This window comes from Dermacentor andersoni, chromosome 11 (assembly GCF_023375885.2).
Source record: "Dermacentor andersoni chromosome 11, qqDerAnde1_hic_scaffold, whole genome shotgun sequence".
Lineage (NCBI taxonomy): Eukaryota > Metazoa > Arthropoda > Arachnida > Ixodida > Ixodidae > Dermacentor > Dermacentor andersoni.
In genome coordinates this window covers 109971858-109999656 of record NC_092824.1, presented here as the reverse complement: position 1 = coordinate 109999656, position 27799 = coordinate 109971858, and the positions used below count along the sequence as shown (strand labels likewise).

General features: G+C 45.0%; 1 protein-coding gene across 1 annotated transcript in view; it reads left to right on the top strand.

The window, feature by feature from the left end:
* The window catches only part of LOC126539611 (vitellogenin-6-like), a 36502-nt gene extending 9237 nt beyond the window's left edge, over positions 1-27265 (top strand). The window contains exons 8-27 of the mRNA XM_055075401.2: positions 21-204; positions 1242-1426; positions 2112-2280; positions 3012-3182; positions 4282-4482; positions 5422-5642; positions 7670-7776; positions 8634-8923; positions 10597-10717; positions 12150-12396; positions 13675-13963; positions 14787-14999; positions 15771-16055; positions 18047-18184; positions 19302-19529; positions 21066-21357; positions 22423-22580; positions 23435-23689; positions 24836-25019; positions 26695-27265. Of these exons, the coding sequence (XP_054931376.1) occupies positions 21-204; positions 1242-1426; positions 2112-2280; positions 3012-3182; positions 4282-4482; positions 5422-5642; positions 7670-7776; positions 8634-8923; positions 10597-10717; positions 12150-12396; positions 13675-13963; positions 14787-14999; positions 15771-16055; positions 18047-18184; positions 19302-19529; positions 21066-21357; positions 22423-22580; positions 23435-23689; positions 24836-25019; positions 26695-26978 (4222 nt within the window). The 3' untranslated portion in view covers positions 26979-27265. The remainder of the gene's footprint in view (positions 1-20; positions 205-1241; positions 1427-2111; positions 2281-3011; positions 3183-4281; positions 4483-5421; positions 5643-7669; positions 7777-8633; positions 8924-10596; positions 10718-12149; positions 12397-13674; positions 13964-14786; positions 15000-15770; positions 16056-18046; positions 18185-19301; positions 19530-21065; positions 21358-22422; positions 22581-23434; positions 23690-24835; positions 25020-26694) is intronic.
* The last annotated feature ends 534 nt before the right edge of the window (positions 27266-27799 follow it).

Below are 27799 nucleotides of genomic sequence, written 5' to 3'. Positions count from 1 at the left end.
TTTATTGTCCTTCTTTACAGCCGCACCCTGCACTTGATGGAGACTCGTGACGGCATCAGCGACATGACCTTCAACGAGGACCTGGTGACCTACCCCAAGCTGTCCTTCATCTTCTCCGAAGATCATGACACAAAACGCGTTGTGGATCTCAAGAGCGCTCACCAGCTGATAGCAACTTACGGAATCAAGGGCAACGTCGACGAGGTACGGATGATGTGATTTGGTGGTGACTTCGAAACCTCTGTCGTAATGAAAGAAACGTGATAAGGGAATTGAGGAAGTGGACGAAATTAAAGTGCTGTCGCCGCACTGCTGAGGAAGTAGGACATAGTCAAAACGCGGAAATTACGTCGCCAAGAAAAGTCTTTACAATGTAAGCGATGCGTCTCCTAGTCCAAACGATCACAAAATAAGTATACAGCATAATGCTGTTTTAGGCTTGTAGCGTAGCTCGGAAGAGCAAAAAACGAAGGAGGTAGGGGTAATCAAAGGGAACGGAAAACAGAGTTCAATAGCGCTCACTCTGTTTTCCGTTCCCTTTGATTACCCCTACCTCCTTCCTTCTTTGCTCTTCCGAGCTGCGCTACAAGCCTAAAACCGTCATGACATACCAACTCGCCCAAACTGCCACGCTTTTGAGCATAATGCTGTATGTATGAACAGAAAGTTCGAATCATCAATACAGAATGAAACCCTGGCCAGGAAATCGTGCGCTCACAGGCTGCGTGGCTAAGGAGAGAATATCTTCAACTTCTGGGTTAATGATAAAAGATACCTACGATGATGCTAGAGCGCAGTGGATATTAAACCGATTTCTGCACATTCCGTGTCGAACAGGTGGGAAGTAAAACACAGGGCAGGCGTATGCTTTTGATGACTAGCTCAGTAACCTACGCGGTTGAAGGTTCTCACTTCAGATCATGGTTTGTGAAAGCGCGTATTTTAGCTTGCCACAGTTAGCCCGAAGTAGATAACTTAGCAAGGTACTATTATTCCGTGCACGAACTGAAGACGGGCTAGAGTGCTGGAATTTTGCAAGCATTACTTAAATTCACGACTGTACATGATTCTATATTAACTTGTACTGCGAAAGGGTGCACAATATACAGGCACAAGAGGATAAAAGAGTTGTGAGGTTAATTTAAAAAAATAAATAAGTGCTCTCAGAATTCTGCTCAGTAGAGATGAACTCCAGGCAGCAGGTGCAAATATCAAAAGGAATGATGCTTGTGATTTCACAGGTTGGCAGGATCTTCAGGAACTTCGCACAATGGGATCTCAGTGAGGAAGACCTTAAGGAGGCCATCAAAAAGGACAAGATTCCCATCAAATTCCTCGAAGTAGTCTATTCGTTCGTTCTCCTCGACTACAACCAGATAGACGACTTTTACCACCGCTTCGTTGAGCCTGGCTCCAAGGAACACAAGTAAGTTAATTTAGTTTAAAACATTGATGGTATTCTTAATTATCTGCACGTGAACAAGAAGCAGACGCTGCAGAGGCGTGTTGTGCAGCAACCGAACTAAAAAAAGTTTTCCTGATTCTTAGGTATGACAGCCCCAACTACACCTCTGCAAAATTAAGTTTATGAGCAAGGGCTAATTAAGGGATGAATATCAGTGGCCTTACTAACATAACACGTAATTTTTATAAGTTTTTGACAAGTTATTTGACATGAAAACTAAAAATATTTAAAACGCGACACCTTGTAATACCTTTCATTGCTTGCTCACAAGTCAACAGCGCGCGTATCGAGGCTGGGGCCACGAACTCCTTTGAGCACGCTTGGGAACATTAGTAAAAATTTATGTGCCCAGCATGCTTCGAAGCACATGATCCCATGACCTCGTACATGAGTTGACACTGGATTCCACGTAACTATAGGAAATGACCGCATTAAAAAAAATGGGGCGTCACTAGGTGTGTACTTGCTAGACATTTTGGCTGGTCTAGATTTCCTGTTTCTCCCCAACAGGGACGTCTTTAGCTGTAGTAATCACTTTCGTCCCATTTTCTATGTGAACTTCAGTCGAAGCCACAGCTAGCTGACACAGACGTACAACTCTTTACTGCTTGTATGATATTTACACCTCGTCCATCCGCTCACGCAGGGAGGCTTTCCTGAGCGTGCTCACGGCCGCCGGCACTAACCCAGCCTTCATGTACGCCAAGCATCTCATTCAGAGCAAGAAGCTCGACGAGGATTCCGCCTCCACGTTGCTCATCAATATTCCTCAACACATCCGAGAACCCACGGAGATCTTGTTCGACGAATTCTACGTAAGTTCGCGAGTGCGAGATCCTTCGGCAGCGAACTGATTACCAGCACATTCGGGAGGTATTTAGCCTCCTACTGAAGTTTCTTAGGCCGATATGTCCAGCGGATGGTGTTCCTATGTGGCATATTGGCTCCACACAAGTTAAACTGAGACGACTCCCTACTGTGCTGCGGCTGTTGTCTTAGCCTTGGTAACCGCTACTGTTTACACATAGCGTAATTATTTTCCGTGTTTCAACTCGACGAACAATCGCTTTGACCCCTCGTACACTGGACAACGTGACCAGTTTGCTCGAAGCCGATGGTATTGCTCCAGTTTCCAAGGGGAGAGAGAGATTAGAAAGAGTAGAAATATTTTACTTTTATATGCCACACTGAAGATAAATTTATTTCATTAGTTTCAACATTTGCACATTATTTCGTGGCTAAGCTAGCACCATGATTCAACGCCTGGTGCGTCCGTGCGAGAGTATACAGTTTGAAGATCATTCGTATAGCAGCCTTAATATTGAGACACGAATGTATCTGTAAAAAAATATATTCCTATATTAAATAGCACAACATGACGGCACCCTGAGCTCGTAAAATTGTTAAGACGGTGTTTGGCCGTCCTCACAAAATACGCTGGTGTCTGGAAGCGAGCTATTTATAGTTCCAATGTTTTGTCCCATGTGCTTGTGTTTTCACTTGTTTTTCGTTTGTAACATACGCTGTTCTCCTCGAACTATCGCAGCGTCTCTGCGAAAGCAGCTACGTGAGGGAGACATTCAGCCTGCGCTCAGCCTGCCTCAAATCTCTCAGCAACCTGGTGTACGATACCTGCATCCTTAACTACCACAACACTTGGAACGATGCCAAGGAGCACGTCATCTGCACGCCAGAAGTCGCCATCAAATACTACAACGTAAGGAACCATTTTCTAAGCTAAGTTAGAAGCAGACGGCGTATAACTCTGTGAAAGTTGTGCAACTAACCTTTATCAAGAACGAGCATGAAATGGATATTAGACTTTACTGCTTCCGAAAAAAAAGGTGGCTGTGTTTAAGTACTTGTACAATGACCAGTGCACTTTGATTCAAAGGAAGGAAAAAAATGTGAAGCCTCTGTTTTACGCCCTTGAGTATTTCAGAAGTTAACTCGAATAGTAGAGACAAATCGGCTGATAAGGCATCCCTCGAAAAACGTTTCACAGGTGATTGGCTTTGCCACAGCCAAAATAAGATTTTGTTCGTCACTGTTTAAGGTTCACATAGCACAACGCTATGTGCCTTCGTCCTGGCTATTACTTCAAAAGCCACTTAAACAGCTTTTCTTCCGTAGTGAAATACACGAGCAGCCAAAAGGAAACCAAACTAGATGGTTCGTACTGGGCTTAGTGCCAGTGCACACGAGTAAGAACAAGCTACCGAAAGATTTTAATACTGGCGTCGACTACATCCCACTCTAGGCACACTTACCTCTTGCAATCGAAATAACCATCTTTTATTACAATATAACCACAAATAAATTAGGTCCTATAATCGCAACGCAAAGGTCAACTGTACCCATGCTCTACAAAGCTGCAATTTCTGCACATTCTGAAGTGTTAGAAGCGAATTGAGCCTTGCTTGCATCTGAATGCCCAGGAACCCCGTTGCTTAATTAGAGAGAAGGAAGCATCGTGGTATGTATAAAAAAAGGCATCTTATGTTGAGTTACGACTAAGGCAATAGCAGGTGTTGTGCGCGCAACACCCTAATCAAGCCAGCAAGCAAGTTCAGGCAGTGTTCTCGAGAATTGTGATTCACTGGGAGTTTCATGGGCACCTATTCGCAAGAGGACGGTGACAATAATGGCAAATAAAAATAGCCCAGGGATAAATGAGGATGCCAGTAGGGACCTTCATCTTGCAGTGACATGAAATAGTTTTGTTGAATGGCAATAATATCGGCGATCGTGATGATGCTGAAAACAAGTCGAGTTGAAATATTCAGCTCTTGACGAGTGATGCTTTCGTCTCGCAGTACATCGTGCCAGTGTACGACCGCGAAATGAAAATCTCCGAGAGAATCCTGTACATCAAGGTGGCCGGAAACTTTGCCGTCAAGGAGACTCTGCCTTACCTGGCGCATTACGCCCGAGACAAAATCGAAGAGTACCCAGCTTACCTGAGAATGATCGCCATCTGGTCCATGAGCAAGTCTGCTTTCCTGTACCCGGAGAAGGTGAGTGATGAAGGAGGTGCTTTGCGTCGAACTCTGCGGAATAGGACAGTAAAATTTACACAAGAGAAAGACAACGAAGGAAACCAGACTAGATGGTTCGTTTATTCCACCATATCTAGTATTCTTTTCTGTATTGATAATTTTTTTATCCGATATCAAACAGTTGACCATACATAATTTAAGAACACTGATAATCAATTTGATAATGAACGCGAGGATTTTTTTTCATAGTCTCTCGAAGGCTGCTCAATGGTTCGCGCCAATATTTCTCACACATTACTTCTAGAACAGGTTCACATGAGCGGAATATTCTATGCACTGAACTTCAGCATCTGGGGAGCACTGAAGTACGAGTATTTGACAAGGATGCGTCTGTGCGTGGTCGCTAACAGTTGTCTGGATTGCCTGTTCCTTTCTTCTCACTTCTCTTTCCAATTTGACCGTGTAATGAGTTGATCGTCTTAGGCAGGAGCTTCAAACACGCCGTAGAGGATCTAACACGGTCAGAACCAACTCTGGCATTGTCGCGAATGCTCAATGGCACATTTTAGTTGGTCTGTGCTTCTGATTCGTGTGCGCCATATTCTTTCACAGCTAGATGAGAGCTTTTATGGGCAAGAGATGACCTTTGCTATTGTAGACCACTGGCGTCTACGTCCGCAGCGCCATAGTTCACCGTTTCAGGCCTCCTGAGGATTCTGTGAACGCCGAGAAGCTTGGTCCTCTTTCACTTTCCATTATTACATTTCTCATTTGTCGTGCTTCATTTGCCTTCAACAATATACAGATTTGGTCAATGAGCAATGCGAAAAACTGTGGGCTACTGCGTTTTGCAACTGTTAGTTTTAACGTGTAATAACGCTGAACGAAGCAAGTAAGATGCTGATTCAAAAGAGACACCCACATTCTTCAATTTTACAACCGTTCAATCTTGTGCAGGTTCGTGAGATCTTGTTGCCCATCTACCGAAACTGGACTGAGACCCACGAGATCCGGCTGGCCGCCTTCTCGGTCATCATGAAGACCAAGCCCGACATGTACCTCCTGAAGTCGATTGCCGCCGACTTGATTACAAACGAGCCCAACACACAGGTCATCACATACGTCTACACCTCGTTCAAAAGCTTCGCAGAGTCAGAGTATCCGTGCCACTTCGACCTGTAAGTTGACACCAGTATTTATCATGATTCTTCGCGTTCATTTTGTGTTTCTATACTCTGAGATTTGTCACCGCGAGAAATATGACAGAGGAAGCTTTGATTGGCCCTGCAAAGACCATAGCAGCTTGACACACTAAAGGAACAGCCGGGGGTATAGTGAAATACGCTCGCCTGGAAATGTACTTCCAACATATTCAGTTTTCAGGGTCTTAATGTTTTCATGGTGATTCCGCTACATTGGTTTCGATTGTACTGACTGATTTTGGGTGTTAACGATCAAATAATGTTGTATCGGAAGAAGCATTGCACTGAAATTGAAGTACCACCGACAGAGAGAAGAGAGACAAAATTTCAAGAGTAATTATGCAAGCAATGCAAACTCTTATTCCTCAGCAGCGCAAGTGAAGCTTTCAAACGCTTAATGCGATGCACTGGTCACTGCTTGTTAGGAAGAGGCAGTATTTCCGAAATGGAAGTGCAAGATTTTCTTCGAATACCCCGAAGACTAAATTTTCCTTTGGTCATGAAATTATGAATGTAGTTATGGAGGCGGCAAAATACATATACAATGTAATGCCGCTACAATGGCTAAGAGAGGTGCTAGGCGTTTTTTTACAGCTTGGACATGAAGAAAAAAAGAACTGATTGGTTCCAATGCAAGTGTTTGTGCGAGTGTTAAGCAAAAAGCGGCTGCTTTGCATGGAAAGTGCATTTGCTGACATGTGGGGTAAAGTGACGAACTTGAACAGGAATGAAGATTTACACAATCAACCGCAATCATTTCAGCCGGGAATTGCAGGTCGACTTCCCCGAATTCACCACTATGAATGGTAGGGGTGAAATTGGCAATGTAATATCAACGTGCTTTTTCATTTTCGGCCTGATCGCCGATTCCTACGATTAGATTCACGAAAGGTACAGTTGATTTTATGCGGACTATACGTTTACATTACAGGATTACGTGCATTTAATTCTGGGGTTTAACGCCCCAAAATTCTCTATCGGTTACGAGGGACGCCGTAGTTGACGACTCTGGATTGGTTTCGACCACGTGGTGTTCTTTTAATGTGAACCTAAATCAAAGCACACACGCGGTTTCTAATCTTTCCCCCACTGTTACGCGGCTGCCGCGCACTGTAATCAAACCTATGACCTTGTGCTCAGCAGCATACCGGCTTAGCCCCTGAGTCACCTTAACAGGTTTACGGGGTACATACCAATTTGTGACTTAACAGAGCATGGCTTTTGAGGAGTGGAAACATTAGTGAGAGAAAAAAAACACAGCGCAAGAAAAGACAGGGACACGAGAGAGCGACACGCACGCAGCGCTGACTGGCAAGTTTATTCATGAGGATACGAAGGAATAAATATATAAAGTGCTGTCACGTACAACATGTGAATCATTCCCAAAAATCTGGAGCATCATTTCCAATGCTGATTATAATAACCAGGCGCCGACAGTGCCCACTGAATGTTTGCCATTAAAACGATAGCCGGATGGCCCTGTACCGTATACCGAATACCATCTAGGTATTCATCGCCACAATCACGGGTGTAAACCCTATTTGGAAAATAGCGAAATGCTGGCTAAATATAGTTCACAGCTGATACATTAAATCATTGAGGCATATTTCATCAGGAAGTTTGACAGCTCGTGCGTCAGTTCTCCTTCGATTGCACTTTCCTCTCGGGAAATAGCATATCTTAACAAGATTTTAATGGCAAACATTCAGTGGACACTGCAGGCACATGGTTATTATAATCAGCATTGGAAATGATGCTCCAGGTTTTTGCCCGTTGTTCAAATGTTGCACCTTCTATATTTATTCCTTCATGTCTTCATGAATAAACTGTTGCAAGTCAGCGCTGCGTGCTTTTGGCTCTCTCGTGTCCTTGTCTTTTTTGCGCTGTGTAATTAATCACCAACACGCCCAAGCTTCCACGCTAAGTTACTGGGAGGCGTCTCGTTAGGCTGTCTTTTCAAACTGGAACTAATTCTGGGCGCAATTTTATTCCATACGATCCAGAGCCCAGCACCTCCGCTACGTGATGCCCATTATTGAGGAAAGCGAAGTACTCAAAGATATCAATGAATGGACATACTCGAAGCTCCTCATGGACACCGGCTACGAGCGTGAGTGAAGCACCTTTCATATTTAGCGTTGTGCAATCCTGTTTACTCGCAAAGCCAAAGATGCAATTTTGTAGAAATGCAAGAAGACTCATTCCTATTGAGAAATGTCTTTTTGCGACCTGTTCGGTGTGAGATAACATGCCGACACAAACTTCACCCCTTTTCACATCCACGCAGACGATTTATGCGGCGATATCATAATTAAGTGTTTCACATTCAATTTACTTCGCCTTATTATTTAGCATGCAAAGCCGAATGGGCTTCATGAAATGGTAGAACGTCCTGATAATGCTTATATTCACAAAAATACTCTGAGCATTCCACATGCATGATACACTCGTGAAAGAAAACATGACAAGAAGTGGTGGCGCTTTTTATTATTGATACTTTGCCAACATTCAAGCGTATTGAAATTAGCCGAATCAATTTCTGAGGAAAATCTCTATCAGCTGCCTAGAGAGTCGATTTCGCTGCTCATTTTTTGGAGTAAAGTACAACGCGGACATGCTGGGCCAGCACGAAGTTTACAATGCGGTATTAAAAGTGATGACATAAAAAGGAAAGATCACTTGCGTCAAAAAATAGAGCTTCGCTTATACCGTGAAACAAATGCGGTAATTCCGCGTTTCCCTACTTGCTGATAAATTAAACTTTCTGTGCCCCAATGTATAATTATACATAAATGAAATTTTTTTTAATGGCATGAACATTGCACATGCACTACAATTTCTTCGTATTGCTTTGTTTAAACAAACGACATAGACCTTGCTGACTACTTTTTACTTTTTATTGTCTTGCTTTTCATGTGCAGAATACGCGTAATTACCTCGCACTTGCGTTCTCGTTTCGTCTTGCAGCGGAGTATGACTACGGCGGTTTCTCGATGCTTTCATACATCATGGCCAACGACAGCTACCTTCCGCGCTCGGTCCTGCTCAAGATGAACGATTACAGGAACAACTTCAACTACCACAGCTTCGAGATGACCTTCGACACCTGGGGCCTCGACCACGTGCTGGACAAGATCTACGGACCCCGGATTACCGGCGACGTTCACCCTGAGCGCAGCCTGTGGAACTTCTTTGGACGCAAGCGGCCCACTCGCGACATCTCAGTGAACAAGGAGGTCAAGGAGATTGACCAAAACGTGAGCGAACTGCCGTGATACGTTTGGCTTTGTTTCGTGAGCACACCTAATGAAACCTCTCGTAGAACGTCATCACAGAACGTAGACCCGACACTTCAGGAGGCCTCATCCCCGAAGACGCCATCACAACATCTTAATAATCAACTTCCTCATTAGAGCAACTCAGCCGAAAATAGGCCAAAGGCTTATCAAAATGTTTGTCATTTGCCTATGTGCTACTACTAACATGTCCGTTTTGCACTTAAGAATACAATAGCCTAATCTTACTTAAACTCTGACAGACGTGGCTAAGAGCTGCAGTTCACTCGTGCGCACTGTTAATCCTTTCGAACAGCAAGACAGTCTCAGTCGAAGATAAATACAATGGCCTTCCGATTGCGTTTAGCTATGCATGCATCATTTACTAGCCTCGTAGTACCTATCGATTGTGTCAGAAGTTAACATATGAAAAGCCACCAAGCCAATCTGTTGTGATGCTGACGGCACTGGCAAGATTCAAACTTCACAATGGACAGATCTCGAAGCACATGAGGGCCCACACAAAAGAGAAAGGAAGAAGCCCTACTAGCCCGGCTCGCCATATTGTTCATTCAAGCTTGGCACGAAACATCGATGCCAAATCCTACTGTCCTAGATAAAGCCCCTGCATTGGTCTTCCGCTGACCAGTCTGCTGCTGGAGGTGCACCGATCCAGGGGCTTTAGCCCAAGCAAGAGCGAGCGAAGACAGTTACGGTATTCCATCTGTTGGCAGCAAGGTTAAACGTAGAACGATATTTTGTACTTCTTGTCTGGTGGCTGTGGAGGTGGAAGCTGGGTGAACAATCCTTCCATTCCTGTGCTATATGAGCCTGAAGAAGCGATACGTTGACCAAGCTATATTTATTTTATTCAGCTCGGAGTGAGAACGTTGCGGCTGTTTGCGGGAAATGCGTCACGCTAACATTATACCCTGCTGGTCTTTCCAAGCTCATGTTAAGTTTTTTTGTCCGTGACTTCACATTCCTAGCACATGAAAAAAACAACGCTTAGATTACTCTTATTAAAAAAAAGGAAGAGCCTTTATGTAGAATGAAAATCTGATTTGATTTCATTTAGTTAGTAGCGTCATTGCAAGAGTTTCTGTGGGGTGAAGTTGTGATGACGTCATGACCGACATGTTTTGGTAGCATGCATGACAAACAATCCCTTATGCTGTCGCTGTTCCCGTGGTTCAGACAATGGCTATGCACACAATGAGAGTGCGTTATCGTTCGCTGAGCGACTGCGTTATCATTGGTTAATTAATGTTTAGTGTGCGAGTACCTCATGTTTTTAGCCCAAAAGGGCATTATTCTCACGCGTTAAGGTGAATACGTGAGATTGACTGCGCTTTGTTTATATATACATAAAAAGACCAGCCACATCCATCAAATCTTTACACCTCTTTGGTGTGTTTGCATTCGTATTGCATTTTTACTTCCTGGCGTCATTTGGCACCCGGCCTTAGTTTCGAGCTAGGCTAAACAATTCATAGCAATCTCGCCGTTACAACGTCTTTATTACGAGTTATGTATTTACTCCAAGAGTCGGCCAAGTTTTACATATGTGTGCACTTCTGGCGAATGACTGCTCTTCGCAAAATGTACCAATTCTATGTCAACATGGTCGTTTCGTTTGTTTTTTCTGTCCACAGCTCCACATTAAGACACGTGACTACGAAGAGGCATTCGTGAACTTTAGGATAACCGCCTTCGACAGTGAAATTATGGCCTTCAACTTCAACGAGACCACATTCGCTTCGCTCTTCGCTGAAGGTGAGGCGCGAATGTTGCTGCACTCTACACCGGAGATCAGCAGGTCAAATAAGATGTCAAATCGGCGTGTAGTGAGAGTACTGCAAGTCTCACGTTACTCCAGTCCCTCGCCACGTGGACACTCTTAGCGCAACGTAAATACATTGTGCTATCCTTCGTCTGTGCTAAAAGAAACTGTTCACTCGCAAACTTACACGCTAGGAGCTTTCACACATCTCTATACCTTTCGATGCTTCGTGCGTGGAACACAAACGACTCAGACTTCTGCATCCACAACGGCCACGTGTACATTACAGGCTGATAAAGGCTTTAGCGTAAGTAACTTGTAAGCGACTGTGACAGTGTCTCTCATGCGTAACAAAACGTAAGTCTAAAGTGTGTAAAGCATAAGACGAACGGGCAACGAGCTAGCCGTGTAGCTGTACAGCACGCAAATAATCTATATCAATGGTGTCGTACAATTGCACCTTTAACAAGTACAACAGTTGAGCTAGCTTCCTTCAATATATGTCCAGCAACGCTTTTGAGATCTTTTGAAGCCCCATGAAGGAGACGCATGACGGCAAGCATAAAAAAAAAAACGCCTCGTTCAAAGCACTTTCATGCAGCATGATTAGAAAAGGCTTGTGTAACGTGTGCACACAGCATGAAAGTGACTGAAGAAGGGCACAGTGGGGGTACTCTAACTTTCTAGGACACACTTACTGATTAACAGAACAGCTGTTATATGCTGGTGGGCTTTTGTGTCATTGAAGGGCGAGGGTTGTCGTCTTCCAGTACCTCAAACGCTGACTATTAAAATGGGAATTTAAACTGTAAAAAAAGTACGACATATCCCAAGCTCCCCAATGCACCATTTACTTGAAGGCATCTCCTCGTCTTACTATTGGCTACTATAGGTAAAGTTCGTGCGTCACACATTTACGTCCCAACGTAGAACTAGAGGTTTCAATTGATAACCGTGGTATACTCCTCTCAAAAAAGTTCAAACATGCATTGTATTTCCGCACTCCATATTTCGCCTTTACAAGACACCTGAAGTAAAAGTTTTTTGACGTGAGCAGCTATGTACATTAAATTTATTCCATTAGGTACACCACAGACAGCGTACTCATTATATTACTGTATATGTTTTCACCTTACATTTGGTAAGCTGCAGCAGCTTTAGCCTGCTCCCCCAAAATGATGAACACCTTGCACTAAATTTTATCGCGCAGTGCAATCATGTCAGCGCTAACGCAAGGCTCGTATTGAGCTCTGGTCGCGAGCTGCGCTTACTGAGAAGTTCCGATTATGCTCAAGGTAGACGTGGGTGAAGCAAAATTGAGGTTAACCTTGATGAAATACACGAACGTATGAACCGAAATATGAAATATGAGCAGCGACGGTCTCGGCTATGGCTTTGTGTTCAACTATCGACTGAAATGCGCAGGAAACGACCCGTTCTTGTGGACCAAGAACATCGCCGGCGAGCTGAAGGACTTCAAGGCGCAGGAATACCTGATCGGCGAAGACATGTCGCTGTTCCTACCGACCGAGCTTGGCCTACCTTTCTACCTGGAGCAGAAGCAACCCGCCTTCGTGAACTACAAGAACAAGGACTTCAAGTTCGACGTCAAGGTTGCCCCAGACGGCAAATACATCGAGGAGATCGGCGTCAAGATGCAGGGACACTTTCTGTGAGTAGGCCAGTCCTCCTACTGACGTTGTGTTTCCGTGTTACAATGAGGTTTTAATGCGAACGCGTTATATGCCTCATTACGCGAAAATCCATCGGCGTCGGCATTACCCAAAGAAGGTACCAAAAATGGTCTACGGCGCAAAGAGTAAAAACATGTCAAAAATGCTCGGATTGACGTGAAATTCTGCAGCAACGTTCCTGCAAACAAAGTAAATTATTGACATTCTTGTCTGAGTTGCAATCGAAACCAGGCCTCTGAGGGGAGAGGCGAGCATGCTTCCCGTATGCCACGGCGGCTCCATGGTTCTGGCTGACTAAAGGTGCGTCTAGCGCGTGTTATTGCAAACGTCACTTCACAGTCACCTGGGTGAGTAAAGATGTGGCCTAATACGTGCGTCACTAGGCACATGATGCCGCAGCCAATGGGGATGAGGTGGCGCCACGTCATGAGTGTATAAAATGAGCGCCTTCGTAACGTTCCGAAGTCTACAAACGCTATGATGCTTTCACATTCTCACATGTAAGCAGTCTTGAGTGTCTATGCCGAATTGTTTTTGGCTCTATTGTAAAGCTCTTCCTTGGATAACATAACCAGTGCGGCCGAAATATGGCCATCAACATGAAAGAAGTACAATAATAATAGTCCCCATAGAAGCTATCTATTTAACCGCTTTAAATGCTATCTGTTTAGAAACTATCTGTTTAACTGAGGTGAAGGCCCTGTCAGGAGGCATTGTTGCCGCCTTTTGCCGTGCCTCGTGAACATCCTGTACCATCTATGTATGTCCAAATAAACTGAATTGACGAATTGAAATACGTTACTTTTTCGTAAAAATGTGTGCACGTGTCTGCGATAAAAAAATAACGTTTACAAAATTAGGATTGTGATTTCATGCTTGTCCAGATAACTTGTTACAATATGGTGCTATTTGATGCAAAGATTGTCGCAAGCTGTCAGCCACTGTGTACTCAGTGGAGATACTTCAGGAATGATTAGTTCTGCGAAGGACAAATCTGCGCAATTGTGCACAGTTCTTAGAAAGGTTAATTTGGTCATACTGCCAAGTACTAAAGAGGTCTAACGTGCTTAAGCCACTGTGCGAGTCAGAATGATCAGGCATTCTTCTTGGAGTTCTGTACCATACCTGAAGTTATGAAGCTCTAAAGGTAATTTCAGGCTTTTCGAGGGCCGACAAACGACCCCAGTTTAACGACAATTCAGCTGACTCACAGTGCCTCCGAAATATTTGACAGGGACTGCCTTCTTCCTATGCAGGTACGATTCGCACATGATTGAAACTGCGAGCATCTTGCTTCCTTTCGAGAAGGTCAGCGTGGGAGTGGGCTACGACAGTCGAAGCGCTGTCTCAATTCCGTTCAACTTCGACGCTGGACTGAGTTTCATCGAACACAAGTTCAAGATCCTCGCGCGCCCACAGACACCGCACGAAGTGTTCCACTATGAGTTCAAGCCTTTCAGCTTCATTGAGAGCTTCGAGAATGCCCTGCCCGTCATTCATGAGGATACAAAGGTCGACATTTTCATGCCCGAGGATCTTCACAAGGTGAGCCCATTTACATAACTGATTTGCGTGCCTAGACGTGCCTAGACGTGCTCAGCGCGTAGCTTAAATCTGGTAGCGTTGAAGACACTCAGTTGTGAAAGCAGCGAACAGCCTTTAAGAGGAGTCAGATATAAGGCTAATGACCTAATAAACACGGACAGCTGAAAATTATCATGCGGTTAAAGTAATTAGCCGAAGTTGTTATGTGCGATAGCTTAATATTTCTTGGCTCATGGTATCAGTTAATCTTTTCTCGCATGGTCAAGGGGTAACCATGTGGTTCGTTTTCCAGAAGTAACCGTTGTTTTACCACGTTCCACTTTGCTAAGGAATCTGAAAAAAAAAGAACAATAAAAGCGGAATGTAGGGATTTGGGCTTCGAGTGAACAGCCCAATTTTCGGAGAAAATATTGATTAAAAAGCAATGAAAGTTACAGACAATTTTATAGATCATTAAATTAATTCACCTTCTAGAAGTGGCTGTGAGTGCTGATGATGACCTTGGTTAGGACATAACAGAGTTTCTACATCAGTCTGGGCTAATATGGTCGTGCTTATAATGGAATGTTCGCGAACGAAAGGTAGAATGTTATAAAGGAAATATTTCACGGAAGTGGGTGCAAAATAGTTCCTAATTACTTCAAGTAAAAAGTAACTTCATTTCTACATCGACAGTAGCGTTCATGTTACAAAGTTTCCTTTTAGATACTGACCGACACTAATTAACGTAAATACTATTTCCTTCTGCTACACGCGTATGATAGTAGCATGCTTTAGTAATGTAGCATGAAACAGAGATTTCCTTTTTGATTTCAATACACAGTTTGAGAAAGAGTACTTCCACGACATGCTCGGCGTTGGTCTGAAAGTGGACGGCCACTACCTGGAGACCTATGACTTCTGGGGATCATGGATGGACTTTTGGTACTTTGGCGACCTCCGTCAGAAGTACTACTACATCACTGAGAACCCTATGTGGCACCCAAGAAAGATCGACGTGATGCTTACACCAGCCAACCGAGACATCACAAACGAAGTAAGCACCCATTTGCCGATAGATGAGTGAAAAGAAATGCATTATATGTGCGGATTTTAGAGCCAAGTGGCATGCTGGGTTACCTAGCACCTGTTGTGTATGGACTTGATAAAGAATAGACCACTTCTACTAAATTGGTTGCTAGCTGTCATAAATGAAAAGCTTAGCGTTTTGTCTGATAAGGGAGCTGATGCGTATTGTTGTCATACATTTAATATCTTGAGGCAATCATCAGCAGCTTCACGGTTTTATGCGAGTTCCACAGAACACTAAATAGCTGAAATACGATAGGGTCTCTGCGGCACCGACGTAAACCACATGGTTTTCCTATGAAAAATACAAAACATAACCCAGTTAAAATTAAGAGTAAGCCTTCGTCTTTAGGGAAGCGTGTTTTCTAGAAATGCGAACGCACTTCTCGTCCATAGATATAGAATATAATATAGCTACACTGTGGTTAGAATTTAAAGAAAAATTAGGGCTGCTGGTCCAAAGAAGTACACAACTTTTGGATACCCCTATCAAAAGCTCTCCGTACTGAATGTAGTGCCACACAAGCTGATAAACATGCTCCATCTATGAATACAGTATAGAATTGCGATAGCCGCAATCAATATTTAACAGCACCGACAACTATGCATGGTCAGAGAACAGTAATCCTGGATTTGGATGGCTGTTCTGGCGATATTGTGAAAAACTTAAGGCCAGACTTCATTTTTATTTGTGCACATTACGCGCGCTGACGCCGAGGCAACGACTTGTCCCACGCAGATTGAGCTGAAATTCGGCTGGAAGTTCCTGACCCCCGAGACTCGCGGAAACCAGATATTCACTTCCAAGTATGCCTCAGAAATCGGAGACCCGGCCTTCTCGGTGCGCGACGAAGCTCGCTCCTACACGACCGTCATCGACGGCGAACTGGTGCTGAGGGGTCAGCGAGAGCGCAAGATTGTGTCGGAGCTGGTGTACAGCAGAACCAGGGACCTGCTGTCGCACAACATCAACTTCATCTACGACCGCACGCCATTCGCCGTCGGCGAGACAGATCCAGTCAAGGTGCGTTGGGCAAATCACTACGATTGTAAGGTTGCTGGTTGTAATCGAAAGAATGCTTTGAACAATCACAGCGAGTAGGATTAGCACCGAACGAATTCCTCGACGGCAATTCGCTATATTTTCGGGGTGCATGGGTCCCGCTTAATAATGTGCCTTACTAGCTCGATTCCTGTTTTTGGCTGCAACTAGAGTGAATGACAACATCGACTGCAACAAGGGCGAGCCGAGCGTGCATTCTCAATCTCCATACCTTGGTATTGTAAAATGAGACGAGAAGATCGCGTGCGAGGACTTAATGCGTTATCAGGCGCATTCGTGCATCCTTTCCGAAATTGCCACCCGAGAGAAGATTATCAGGAACCTCTTTAAAATATGCTCTTGCCTGAGTAATCACCAAACCGAAATGTCATTACTGAAATATATAAAAGCGGGACCAACTTCGCTGGTGTAGTTACAGCCAAAGCTCATTTCCGAAGTCTGAGATATTGTAGGGAGATGAATCCGAGAGCTTGATCAAAAAAAGTTACAGTAACGTTTCACTTCGTGAACGGGGGTGACGCGCAAGCGTATGAGTGCTATAGCGCACACTACGTTATCGGCCCTTGATGCGCCTTCACGCCTACACTGTCCGCATCACAGATCGTACTCAAGACAGGGCTTGCGCGGCCGTGCCACTCGGAGCAGCCGCCAGCGTAGAGTTGTCAACATTCGCTTACTATTTAAATTGCCTAGCATGGTGTGCAAGTGTCTGCACCAGATAACCGCGGACATTCGCTGTCAGAACGCTAGGCGTGTGGAATCGCGGCAGCAGCAGCGAGTGAAGTGACGCTTCAACGCAAACTCAGTGGTGAGAACCCAGTGCACGCAAACCTACGAGCCGTCGGTCCACTTAGACTGTGCTCCCAAAGCAGATCGTGTTCAAGATCAAACACGTGCGACCGAAGTACAATGCCCCCGCTTCATCCCCTCCCCCGGTGCCATGGTGCAACGCACGCGACGGAATACGGCGCGCTTCCTCCCCTTGCGCACGCGAAAGCCGCCATCGTAGGCTCACCGTCGAACGCTTTCACTCGCACACGCACAGCGTCCGGCGCGCGAGGAGTACAGTGCCACGAGACGAACGCACTGCGTACGCTTCGTAAGGAAAATTAGTAGCAACTGCTAGAGGAGGTCCAACTAGCGCGTATTTGCCTACCTTCCCCCTCCGAGACGCTTCGCCTGGTTTCTCCATCTCGAATTCGCTTAACGTTACCTAAACATTCCTCTAGGTGGCGGTACTTTGCCGCACGCCGAGCGCGCTCGTCTGTAGTATCCACGGCGCGCGATTTTCATTTTCTTCACCTCCAGGCGCCTTCCTCGTTCGCTAGCTTCGGGGCCTGAGACAAACCGCCGATTTGAAAAGCTGGCCATTACGCTTGCACTTAAAAGGGAATTATTTCACCGACAGTCACTTTTGGTAATAATGGTGAGGAATTCTTGCTAAATGAACAAATATAACACAAATAAATTCTTCGGGAATCCTCCAGATGGAACGATATTCATGGAAGGAAACGTTCTTTAGCACGAAGCTACGAAGGTTCCATTGGTGGCTTCATATGTTTCATTAGCATCAGGCTATTAAACCATTTGTATCTTGATAGCCTTGAAGAAGACAAGTCAACGTGACGAAATGTTGGCTCCTGCTTTCACCTTTTTCTCGTTGTGCTCGTCGTCTTGAATTTCCATCTCCCGACTCCCCCTTGTTTTCCCTTGATAGGGATACTGTAGGGCAGATGTCAGAACTCTCATATGTAATGCCTAGGCTAAATAAAAAATCTTCAAATATGTATCATTCAGTGTCTCTAAGACTTCGACATAGTAATGCTGAGAGAAAAAACTACAGGCTCCTTAACGTTTGCTGTAAGCGGCGGCAACAGATGGCCGTACCAATGACACGTTAAATGCGCGCCTTTACCGTTTTTAACTTCTGCTTTCGTTTTGGCTTTTCTCAGATTTGCTTCCACGGCAGCATGAAGTTCCCGCCACCCGACTACGTCAAGATAGGGGCATTGGATCTCATCTCCGACAGCCACGCAGTCAGTACAAACTTTAAACTCAACTTCGGCAAGGACTGCAAATCTGATCAGAAGGTGAGTCCACTCTCCGCAGCGATGAAAGTAGGCAAAATGCCGCTCCCTTTAAACTTAGGGGAGAGAAAGAATGATAGGGAAATAAACGAAGGTTGAAGAAGGAGTAGGAGGAAAGAAAGGGAGAAGGAAGAGATGTTAACCGGAAATGGATCTGATTGGCTACCCTACTGTAGGGGACGGGAAAGAGGGAATAGAAAAATGAAATAGGAAGAGGAGGGGACAAAGGTTGTCCAGTGTTAAATAAATACCGACTGATTGAGTGCTTCATTAATTCTTTGATTAACGATGGTTGCGTAGTTTAAAGACCGCCTGGCTAATGTGCGCTGCGAGAAAGAGGAGAAGAAAATTGAATATCAATCAATCAAGCAATTAATCAATCAGTATTTATTTAACCAAACCTTCCTATGACGGAATGATGACAGAATGAGATGTCAGCATAAGGAACGAAAGAAAATTGTATTCACATAAATGCGTTGCAGTGGGATAAAGCTTTTAGACTCAACCACACAATACGCATGTCCCGAAGAAGCACAGCGAAGCCTTTAAGGCCTTCTGTGTTGAGGGCAATCTGGAACCGTGCTCTCTGATTCTGTCCCGTGACAACAGGTGGTCGTTCAGGCAATCAAGCGGAGTCGAGAGCCCTTTCCTATTCACACTGTAGCTAGTGCAGCCACGCGGGAGATGCATAAGCGTCTCTTCGTAGTCGCGGGTGAGTGAAAAATTAAGCCAGTAATTAAGAGCAAGCATTCCTGCGACGACGTCACCTATGCTTCCATTTTGATTTTCTCACGTTGTTAGGTAAATATTATGCTATATTTTATTATTTGTCCTAGCTTCAACGCCCCAATTACCATTCACAGGTGGTCAGGTCTTGCGCGTGGAGATATTTTTTTTCTTTTCCTCCTAAATCACCCGTTTTTGTAGTAAGCGTGAACTAATTAAACGCTAGAGAAATACACTGAGTGTGACAAAGTCCGATCGCACGTAAAAAGAGCCTTAAATCTAAATCGGTGTATTAGGCTGCAGAGCATGTGCGTCGGTCATGAAACTGGTTTTTACGAAGTTGCAATACCATACTGGCTACACGCCAACGTTGTACGTGCTCCCGCATTCACAGATCACAATGCGAACCATCTGGGAGCACACGGAGGAACAGAAGCACCTGCTGGCTACCCGCGACCACGAGGAGCCTGCCGGCAAGTTTCTGAAGAACCCGTACAGTAGTCTTTGGAAGGAGTGCTCGCACGACAAGTCCGGTGGCGTCCACTGGAGCAAGGCTTGCGACGAGTTCCTGTTCGACGCCAGCACACTCAAGAAATTCACTGCCGACATCGAGTTCGAGCACGTGAGTATTCTGATTCCTCCATTCCTGCCACCGCAGCTTCTTCTCAGATCAAGTGCCCATGCTCTCGAATTGTGAAGCAGGCTGCGGCACTTTCGGTGTTTGAAGCGCAGCGCTTAGGCGCCCGTCCTTGCGCTCAGCGTCGGCGTGCCTCGACGTTCCTTGGTTTCCCTCGGCGGAACCGAGCCAACGAGCACAGCAAAAGATGAATGAGCGAACGCGGAGCGCAATGGGTAATGAAAGCCGGCGATACTGAAGAGAGCGCGAGGAGGAAAGCGGAGGAGGAGGCCACAATGAAAGCATGAGGCGAAAAGTCGAGGAGGAGAGCATGGCGAAAGGGTGAGGAGGAAAGCGTAGTGCCGCGCAAGACGGGCTCTGCGGTGACCACCGCTACGAGATAGCGCCAGAGTAGCTAGCGCGCCATCGTCTGTTCACCGATGGCATGCAGCGAGCGCGTTGACTCATACCACATATGGAAACAAAGCGCTGCATGAGCGGAGCTCTGTCTGCGGTGGCTGCTGTGAATCGCGCCAGTGCGTCACCCACGTGCTACCTCTGGCGATCTCCCTATTAGCGAGGTAGTTACGCCATTTTTCGCTTCATTTGAAATGTGCCGCACTCGACAGACTGTTCGCGCTAGCCAATATATGGCGAAATGAAAGCACGTATAGAGCTGCGCTCAAATTTCGCATTATAGAATATCGTAATCGCTGAATTTTTAGTGTACGTATTTGATTAAGAGGCACGTACGCCATAGCAATGAACGCCAGTTTAATTTTGACCATTTACTGTCCTTTAACGTGCGCTCAATAAATGGTACACGAGTGTTCTTGCATTATATCCGCATTCGATTGCAGCCGCCGCGGCTAATATAGAACCTGCGGTCTCCGGCTCAGCAGCGCAAAGCCAGAGCCATTAAGCTACCGCGGTGGGTTGAAAAAGCAATAAAAGAACAAAAAAAGCGATTTAAAGAAAGATAAGCGTTTAGAGCAGTTAACACAGAACATCAAACCAGCGCAAGTTTGATGAAGGTAACCCGACTAATGGAAGCCGCGACTTCAGGACAGCTTTCGCCCCACAATTTTCCTTTAAAGGTATTCTGTTTGAGGGAAGCGCCTTCATTTTCGTTTCTTTCCTTCGTATTTGGCAATTCGAGAGTTTATGTCGTGGATCTCGGAATAACATAGGAGAACGCGCGTGTCGTGGCCACCAAGGAAGAAGCTGACATGAAAGCTCAATATTTAAGCTTTAATCATTCAAACCACAAGACACACAATGTGCGTATCATTTGGCTATCATCATATCACTCGTGAAGTTTACGTCGTTCACTCAAAACTAATTAGGAGTATTTGGGGTAGCCAGCTCCCCATTGTGGAGGAGGGGATTCACACCAACTCGAAACGTAATTTGGTATTGACTAGGGTCAGTCACCTACTTCTTTCCTAGCAATCATCTAATCTTTTATCCATTTTTTTTGGTATCGCCAGTCTCAATAAGTTTCCCGTCCGTTTCCTTCTTCACACTCCCCTCTGTGCACAGCTCTCCAGGGACTTCATCAGATACATGCACGAGCTCAGGCGCCACGTGCGTTACAGCTACTTCCCATGGCTGTACCAGCTGGAGGACTTCGACGTGACCAACCCTGAGGGCAAGATGAAACTCATCGGCAACGTCAGCGCTTTCCACGACATTTGGGACCTGCACATCACTCTTCCCCACGAGATCATCAAGTACAAGCAAGCACCGCTGCCATCCTGGTTGATCACACCCCGCTTCTACTCGCTCTTCGAGTACTCAAACCTCGAGCAGTACTCATCTCTCTACAGGCACAGTGAGTGGCCTTTTTTCTTCTTTCGCTTATAATAAATTCATTGATTCGTCTTGGGGTAAGAACATTGAACGATGATTATTTATTCTTATTCATGCTTTGTTTCAAAAAAGGAAACAATGGTGCTATAGGTCATTCGGAACCTAAGAACCTATATGCTCGGTCTGGGCGTGGAAGTAGACGAGATTGGCACGCGCCAAACCATGAACTACTTCAGGAAAGAGCAAAATGCCCAAGGGCCAAACTTTGCAGTTCATCTACCTAGCGTTTTGTTTATCTTTTTGCTGGAGTGTTTCCGATCAGCCCTGATTGTTGGATTCGGCCGGTGGGCCCTACGCATTATGAGAAAGAAAGATCGAAACATGGCATGGGTATTTCAAAAATACGGCCCCAGATGATTTAGCTGACAATTTTCATTGTTGGTTAAAGTGCTCTTGATGCCTGATATTTAGGAATGGGTTGCTTGTTAACGGCTGCTAGAGTGTGCAATGTATAGGTTGCTGTCAGCCAGCACCCAAAGCGGGTACAAAGTGCCTTGTGGAAATTGGTGAGCTTCGTATTCTCCTTTACTTGCGGCCTGGTGGCGGTTTCTGTGATAATGAAGCCTTGGCAAAACAAACTAATGTTTCGTTGTCAATATGAAAGTAAGAGAAACGAGAGAACCGAAGCTGCCCCGGACGAAGCAACGTAACAATGGCAATAAAGACGTTAAAGTGGAGAGAAAGTGCATCAAGTTATCCACTGTAACTCCTAACAAGTATTAATAACTAAAGTCATCAATTATAATGACTTCTAGTTATGAATAAAGTCATTATTAGTTGGCCTGCAGGAAGCCTGTCAATGAGACGTGCCCACAGAGTTGCTTGCTATTGATGGTATTGAGAACGTATTGGCAGCATATCATCGTTGGAATGAGCTTACTCTTTCTAGAGCATCTGAGTCGTCTGTCACACGATGTCAATAATCAATTAAGACTGCAAAAACACACAAGATGTGTCAAAGCTACAGAGATTTGTTTGTATAACAGGAATGTGGCAATAATATATTTCTGCTTTCTTTATTTGCCAGGATACTGTGATGTGCAAGGAAAGATGATAAAGACATTCGACGAAGTCATCTATGAGTTGCCCGACACTGACTGCTACAAGGTTCTGGCCAAGGACTGTTCAGAAAACCAGCATTTCCTTGTCCTTGGAGCCAAGACTAAGAACCCTAACTACCCCAAGGTGCGTGGTTATTCTTGTTATTGCATAGCAGCACTCGCCTAAAACAGAATTCTTGGGATACGCCTTTAAAGGGACCTTTGGTTGCGATTCAATCCAATGATCAAGAAAAAGATGCCGCCAACTTTTCATTGTGTTCTTACACTGAAATGACAAATAGCCGACGATGTAGCAAAAGTTCGAAGGACAATGACGAGAAACCTAGCACCAGACATCTGTACAATGTTCTGCCCCTCAGAAAGATAATACGCAAAACCGAATGTTAAACATTGAGCAGAGTAGTAACGGGCTTCCTTACACGCATGTGCTTATTCCATATGATGCCATTTCAAGCAATGTATACGAGAGCTTGTCCAGTATCGGTTGTCACAGCCTGGTAGACCACAATCTCTCAATAATGCAAAATCTTGGAGTTTCAGAAGGTCTTGGTTTTCACTAGCCATTAAATTGAGGGCGCACAGTACCACTTTTGCAAAAGCAATGTACAGAGCAGCTGAGATTTTGCGAAAGGCACTGATCCACCTTGGCAGTCAGTCAAGAAGCTTTAATTCAATTTGTTACTAGACTGGGCTTCATCGACGAGGCCATAAGATAAAAAATTACATTTATAACAAAAACTATCAAACCCCCCAAGTTTCTCTTCAGAATGCGGCCGCCGTGGCGAGGAAGTCGAGCGCACAACCTTTTGCTCAGCAGCCTTGCGCCACGGCCATTGTGGATATACCTAAGACGGGTCAATCTGGATGTCAGAGCGCGCACGTGTAGCAGGAGGTGTCGTCTTACAAGCAGCTTATCACAACATTGTCGTCACATAACGCACATTGGATTTCGAGTCAACAACCAGCGGTTTCTTGCAGGCCCTGCGCATGTTCCTGCACACCTTCAAGATCGAAGTGCTGCCAGTGTCGGAGGACAGCGTGCACATCGTGCGAGTGAACGGGAAGAAGGTGCCCGTGACTCCGGACGAGCCTTTCCGGCAGTTCATCAACACCGGAGTGCGTGACATCGAGCTGTTCCGCATCGAGACCTACGGGCAGCAGCCAATCTACAAGATCCTATCGGAGAGCTTCGGCGTTCGCGTCTCTCACGATGGAAAAGGCATCTTTGTCCAGGTACGGTACTAATTCGCAGGTGTCATCCGTATCCTCGGATGTCTCTTGTAAATATCGCATGTATAAGGTCATATAAAATGTATTACGATGTACGCAGAAGGGACTTTACGGACACCTGGCTTGCGTTTCAGCAGCGCAGAGACGTTGTAGACAAGGCGCAATTCGAAGGATCATTTATTTTTTCATCGAAGTCCGCATGCATAGACCGAGCGCATTTGACTTGCATTGGGTGTGTGTAAGATTAGTGAAACCATCTTTATCTGCTCTAACTATAAACAACTAAAGCATGGTTTCGACAGGTAATTTACTGTTCATTCCAAAGCAGGTTTTTCCGAATTCGGTCTATTCCGCGTTAGCTCGTCAACGTCTTCAGGAATACTAGGTCTACATCAGACTCGGGTGCTCGTTGAGAAAGCTCATCTCGGCAGGGTGAACAGTTCCGGTGCTGTTTTTTGAGATTTTACAGCAAACTGTGATCCCAGGGCCAGAACGCAGTTACTATTGGATTCTCTAGTTTGTTTTGATAAAGTTCAGACTATTGCCCCGAAAGCCTGCATGACACAGACAGGGTACGAAAAAGAAAGACATACAATAGCGCTGAATTTACAATTGAAAACTTTTCGTTGAATGTTTAGTCATTAGCTCAATGCTTGTGTCATCGCCTCTTTTTTCATTCCATTGCGTCACGCCGCCTTGTGTATCAACTCACGCAGCATACGATCATTGAAAGTGTTACATCAAGTGGGAGCGTCTTCTTTTTCCTTTCTATTCTTGAAAATTTTCTTTCTGGCGGGTGTTTTGCTATCTAGCTGTCTCTTTGAACAATAATGTGGCGATTGTAGGTAAAATATCTCGACACTAAACGGTGTAGAATTCAACATCACGCGATGTTTACCTACCGTAAAATTCTCGCAGTTTAAGCATGCGGATTCACTCGGGCCCGAAGACAGGCCTTGCTATTGATGTGCCACCTCTACCCGCGAAAGCTACAGTCACGTTGTTTTTCTCGTCTTCACAAATTTAAAACCTTTAAGATAAATGACCGGGAACGACAAAGCAGTTTGTCTAACGCTGCAGTAAGCGGTACTTTTTCTCGAACAACGTTTCAAAACACAAACAGCGTCACTCTGCCGTTTCCGTTTTCAGCTTGCTCCGTTCTACCGGGGCAAGGTGTGCGGTCTCTGCGGCGACTACAACTTCAACAAGTTCCGCGAGTTCATCGGCCCGGACAAGTGCGTGCACCCAAACTCCACCACGTTCGGCAACAGCTACGTGATCCCGTCTGACAACTGCAGGGCGCCCGTGTACCGAAACCCGTGTGCGTACAATGGTAAGCGAAGATCACGTCTCACGCGACCTTGTCTAATTTACTCAACTTTCTCTTCGTATGCGTAAGGCTTGGGTGTAGCCGCGACTGGAGGGAATAGTAATTCAAGCTATATAGACTTTTCATATTCCATTTCAACGAAAACAGGGGCTCACTTATCAACATCTTGCTACTCCCCCCGTCGACCACTTACGAAACGTAAGGGGCGTATAAAACTGACTCCCTAAGTCCTTCATATTATGTATGCGCCCTTACCGTACTATATTTCGCGTGAGGGAAGTGGTTCTTGGGAGAACACAACCTATATATAATAAAAGACGAAGGGTTTCGCGCTAGACCCGAAGGTACAGTATTTAAAAAGGAAGACAAGACTAACGTTATGGCACATGTTTTTCTGACGTCCGTCTTTTTGTTATTTTATTGTTGAATGTTATATATATATATATATATATATATATATATATATATATATATATATATATATATAACATTCAAAAAGAAAAACAAAGACAAACGTCAGTAAAACATGTGATAACATGTTTTACTGACATATATATATATATATATATATATATATATATATATATATATATATATATATATATATATATATATATATAGTGTGTTCTGTATGTTATATTGATTCAAGGGCTGTAGTAAGTAAAGGGTTTAGGTTTTCGGCTCCCCAGCTTAAAAGTTGACGAATGTGTGGCATAATTTGCAGGAGCTTACCGTTCGTTCGCTGTGTCCGCAGCTTTCCTTTTATTGCCATAAAATGTTGTCCACGGGTTTAAAAAAATATAAAGCATATCGCATTATTATTATTATTATTATTATTATTATTATTATTATTATTATTATTATTATTGTTATTATTATTATTTTGACGACACATTTACTACTCACCGAGACGAATAGAAGGGAACGGGCAAGCTGGCAAGCGCCACTAGAACGGGCACAACCAAGTGCTTTCTTTTTGGGAATGAGGCAACCGAAAGATGGAAACTCAAGATAACAAGAAGGGACAGAGTAGAATGAAGGATCCGGCTTGCTTACGTGATGCACGTACGTCGCCTGCCAATTATTTATTTATTTTCTGAACAACAAGAACAGGCAGCCTTCCCAGGTCCTGGTTTTGCAGGCGGTGATGAGAAATTAATTACATCGTGCTGACATGAGCAAAACGAGACAAGTGGACAAGTGGACAAGTGGACTTGTCCTCTTCAAGGCGACATCTGCTTTCCTCGCCACAGTATATATCGGGGGTTCTTCTAAAGGGGAGAGGGTGCGGCTAACACGCGGGCGTTGACACGTGGTTGACAGACGGCCGGGTCACTGGCCTTGTGCACAGCGCTCCTTTATTCTCAATTCGACACGCTAACACAGCTTCGCGCGTTGCCGCACCCACCCGCCTTACACCCTCCTATATATATATATATATAGGAGGGTGTAGGGTCCCACCTATATATATATATATATATATATATATATATATATACTGTGGCGAGGAAAGCATATGTCGCCTTGAAGAAGACAAGTCAACTTGTCGAAACGTTGGCTCCTGCTTTCACCTTGTCCTCGTATTGCTCATCGTCTTGAATTTCCATCTCCCGCCTTCCCCGTGTTATCGTGCTGAACTTGTCGCTTTCTTTTTTTTCTCTCTCTTCCAACAACGCAGCCGGAGAACAGTGCACCCTGATGCGCACCGTGACCCGCGAGCGTGGCGAGGGCAAGGAACGCGAGGTGTGCTTCTCGCTCACCCCGCTGCCCAAGTGCTCGGACTCGTGCGTCGAGACGCGCCTCATGAGCACGGAGATGGGCTTCCACTGCCTGCCGGCCCGGGACGCCACCACCATCCACCTCCTGCAGCAGGCCTCGGTGCGACCGCTGACCGAATTCCGTCGCAAGCGGCAGTACCTCAAGACGACCGTCTACTTCCCGGAGAGCTGCTACCGGCCCTGAGATCCGCGCTTTCGTAGACACTACTTAGAGCTGATTGCTGGCAATCGTGTAGTTCTCTTCCTCTGTGCGCCTTTTTTTACTCGTGATTTTTAACGCAAACCTCCTAGCTCTCAAGGAGAAAGGCGCGTTGTGATTTTCAACCGTCCTGCCCTCTTGTGTTCTTTTGTCAAGCATTGTTAGCGACAAAGCAGCGCTGTTTTTGCTATAGAACCAGCGCCTTTGCTGGGGGCCCTTCGCCTGTGTTAGGAGACGACGATTTAGTGAAATAAAGGAGTTGTGATTGCGAACATCTTTCTTTTCATCTTGTGAACTCGACGCACACGTCGCGAGAACGACAGCACTCGGGTCGTTGCGATGACTTTTCATTGCGACAACATAAGACTTCAGTAGGAGACTCGCTCACGACACTGCACTGTATACCATCTGCCCACTCTGCCTCCGCATTGGAAGCCACAGTTTCCCAAGCGACGCCGATATTATATTGGGTGCGTTCCAATTCTGACCAGCTTTGAAGGCGGTCCCTTTTAACTTGAGAGGACAGCTTCGGGCACAAGAAAGGGAACTTATTTTGGGGAAGTATCTGCGTCTTGACGCCCCCGCACGTCGGCAGGAAAAACAAACAAACAAACAAACAAACAAACAAACAAACAAACAAACAAACAAACAAACAAACAAACAAACAAACAAACAAACAAACAAACAAACAAACAAACAAACAAACAAACAAACAAACAAACAAACAAACAATGCTTCGAAAGCACGTATTATCGCTGAGTTTTAATGCTCTGCTTGTTTTAAGTTATCGAAAGTAGAACGTAACC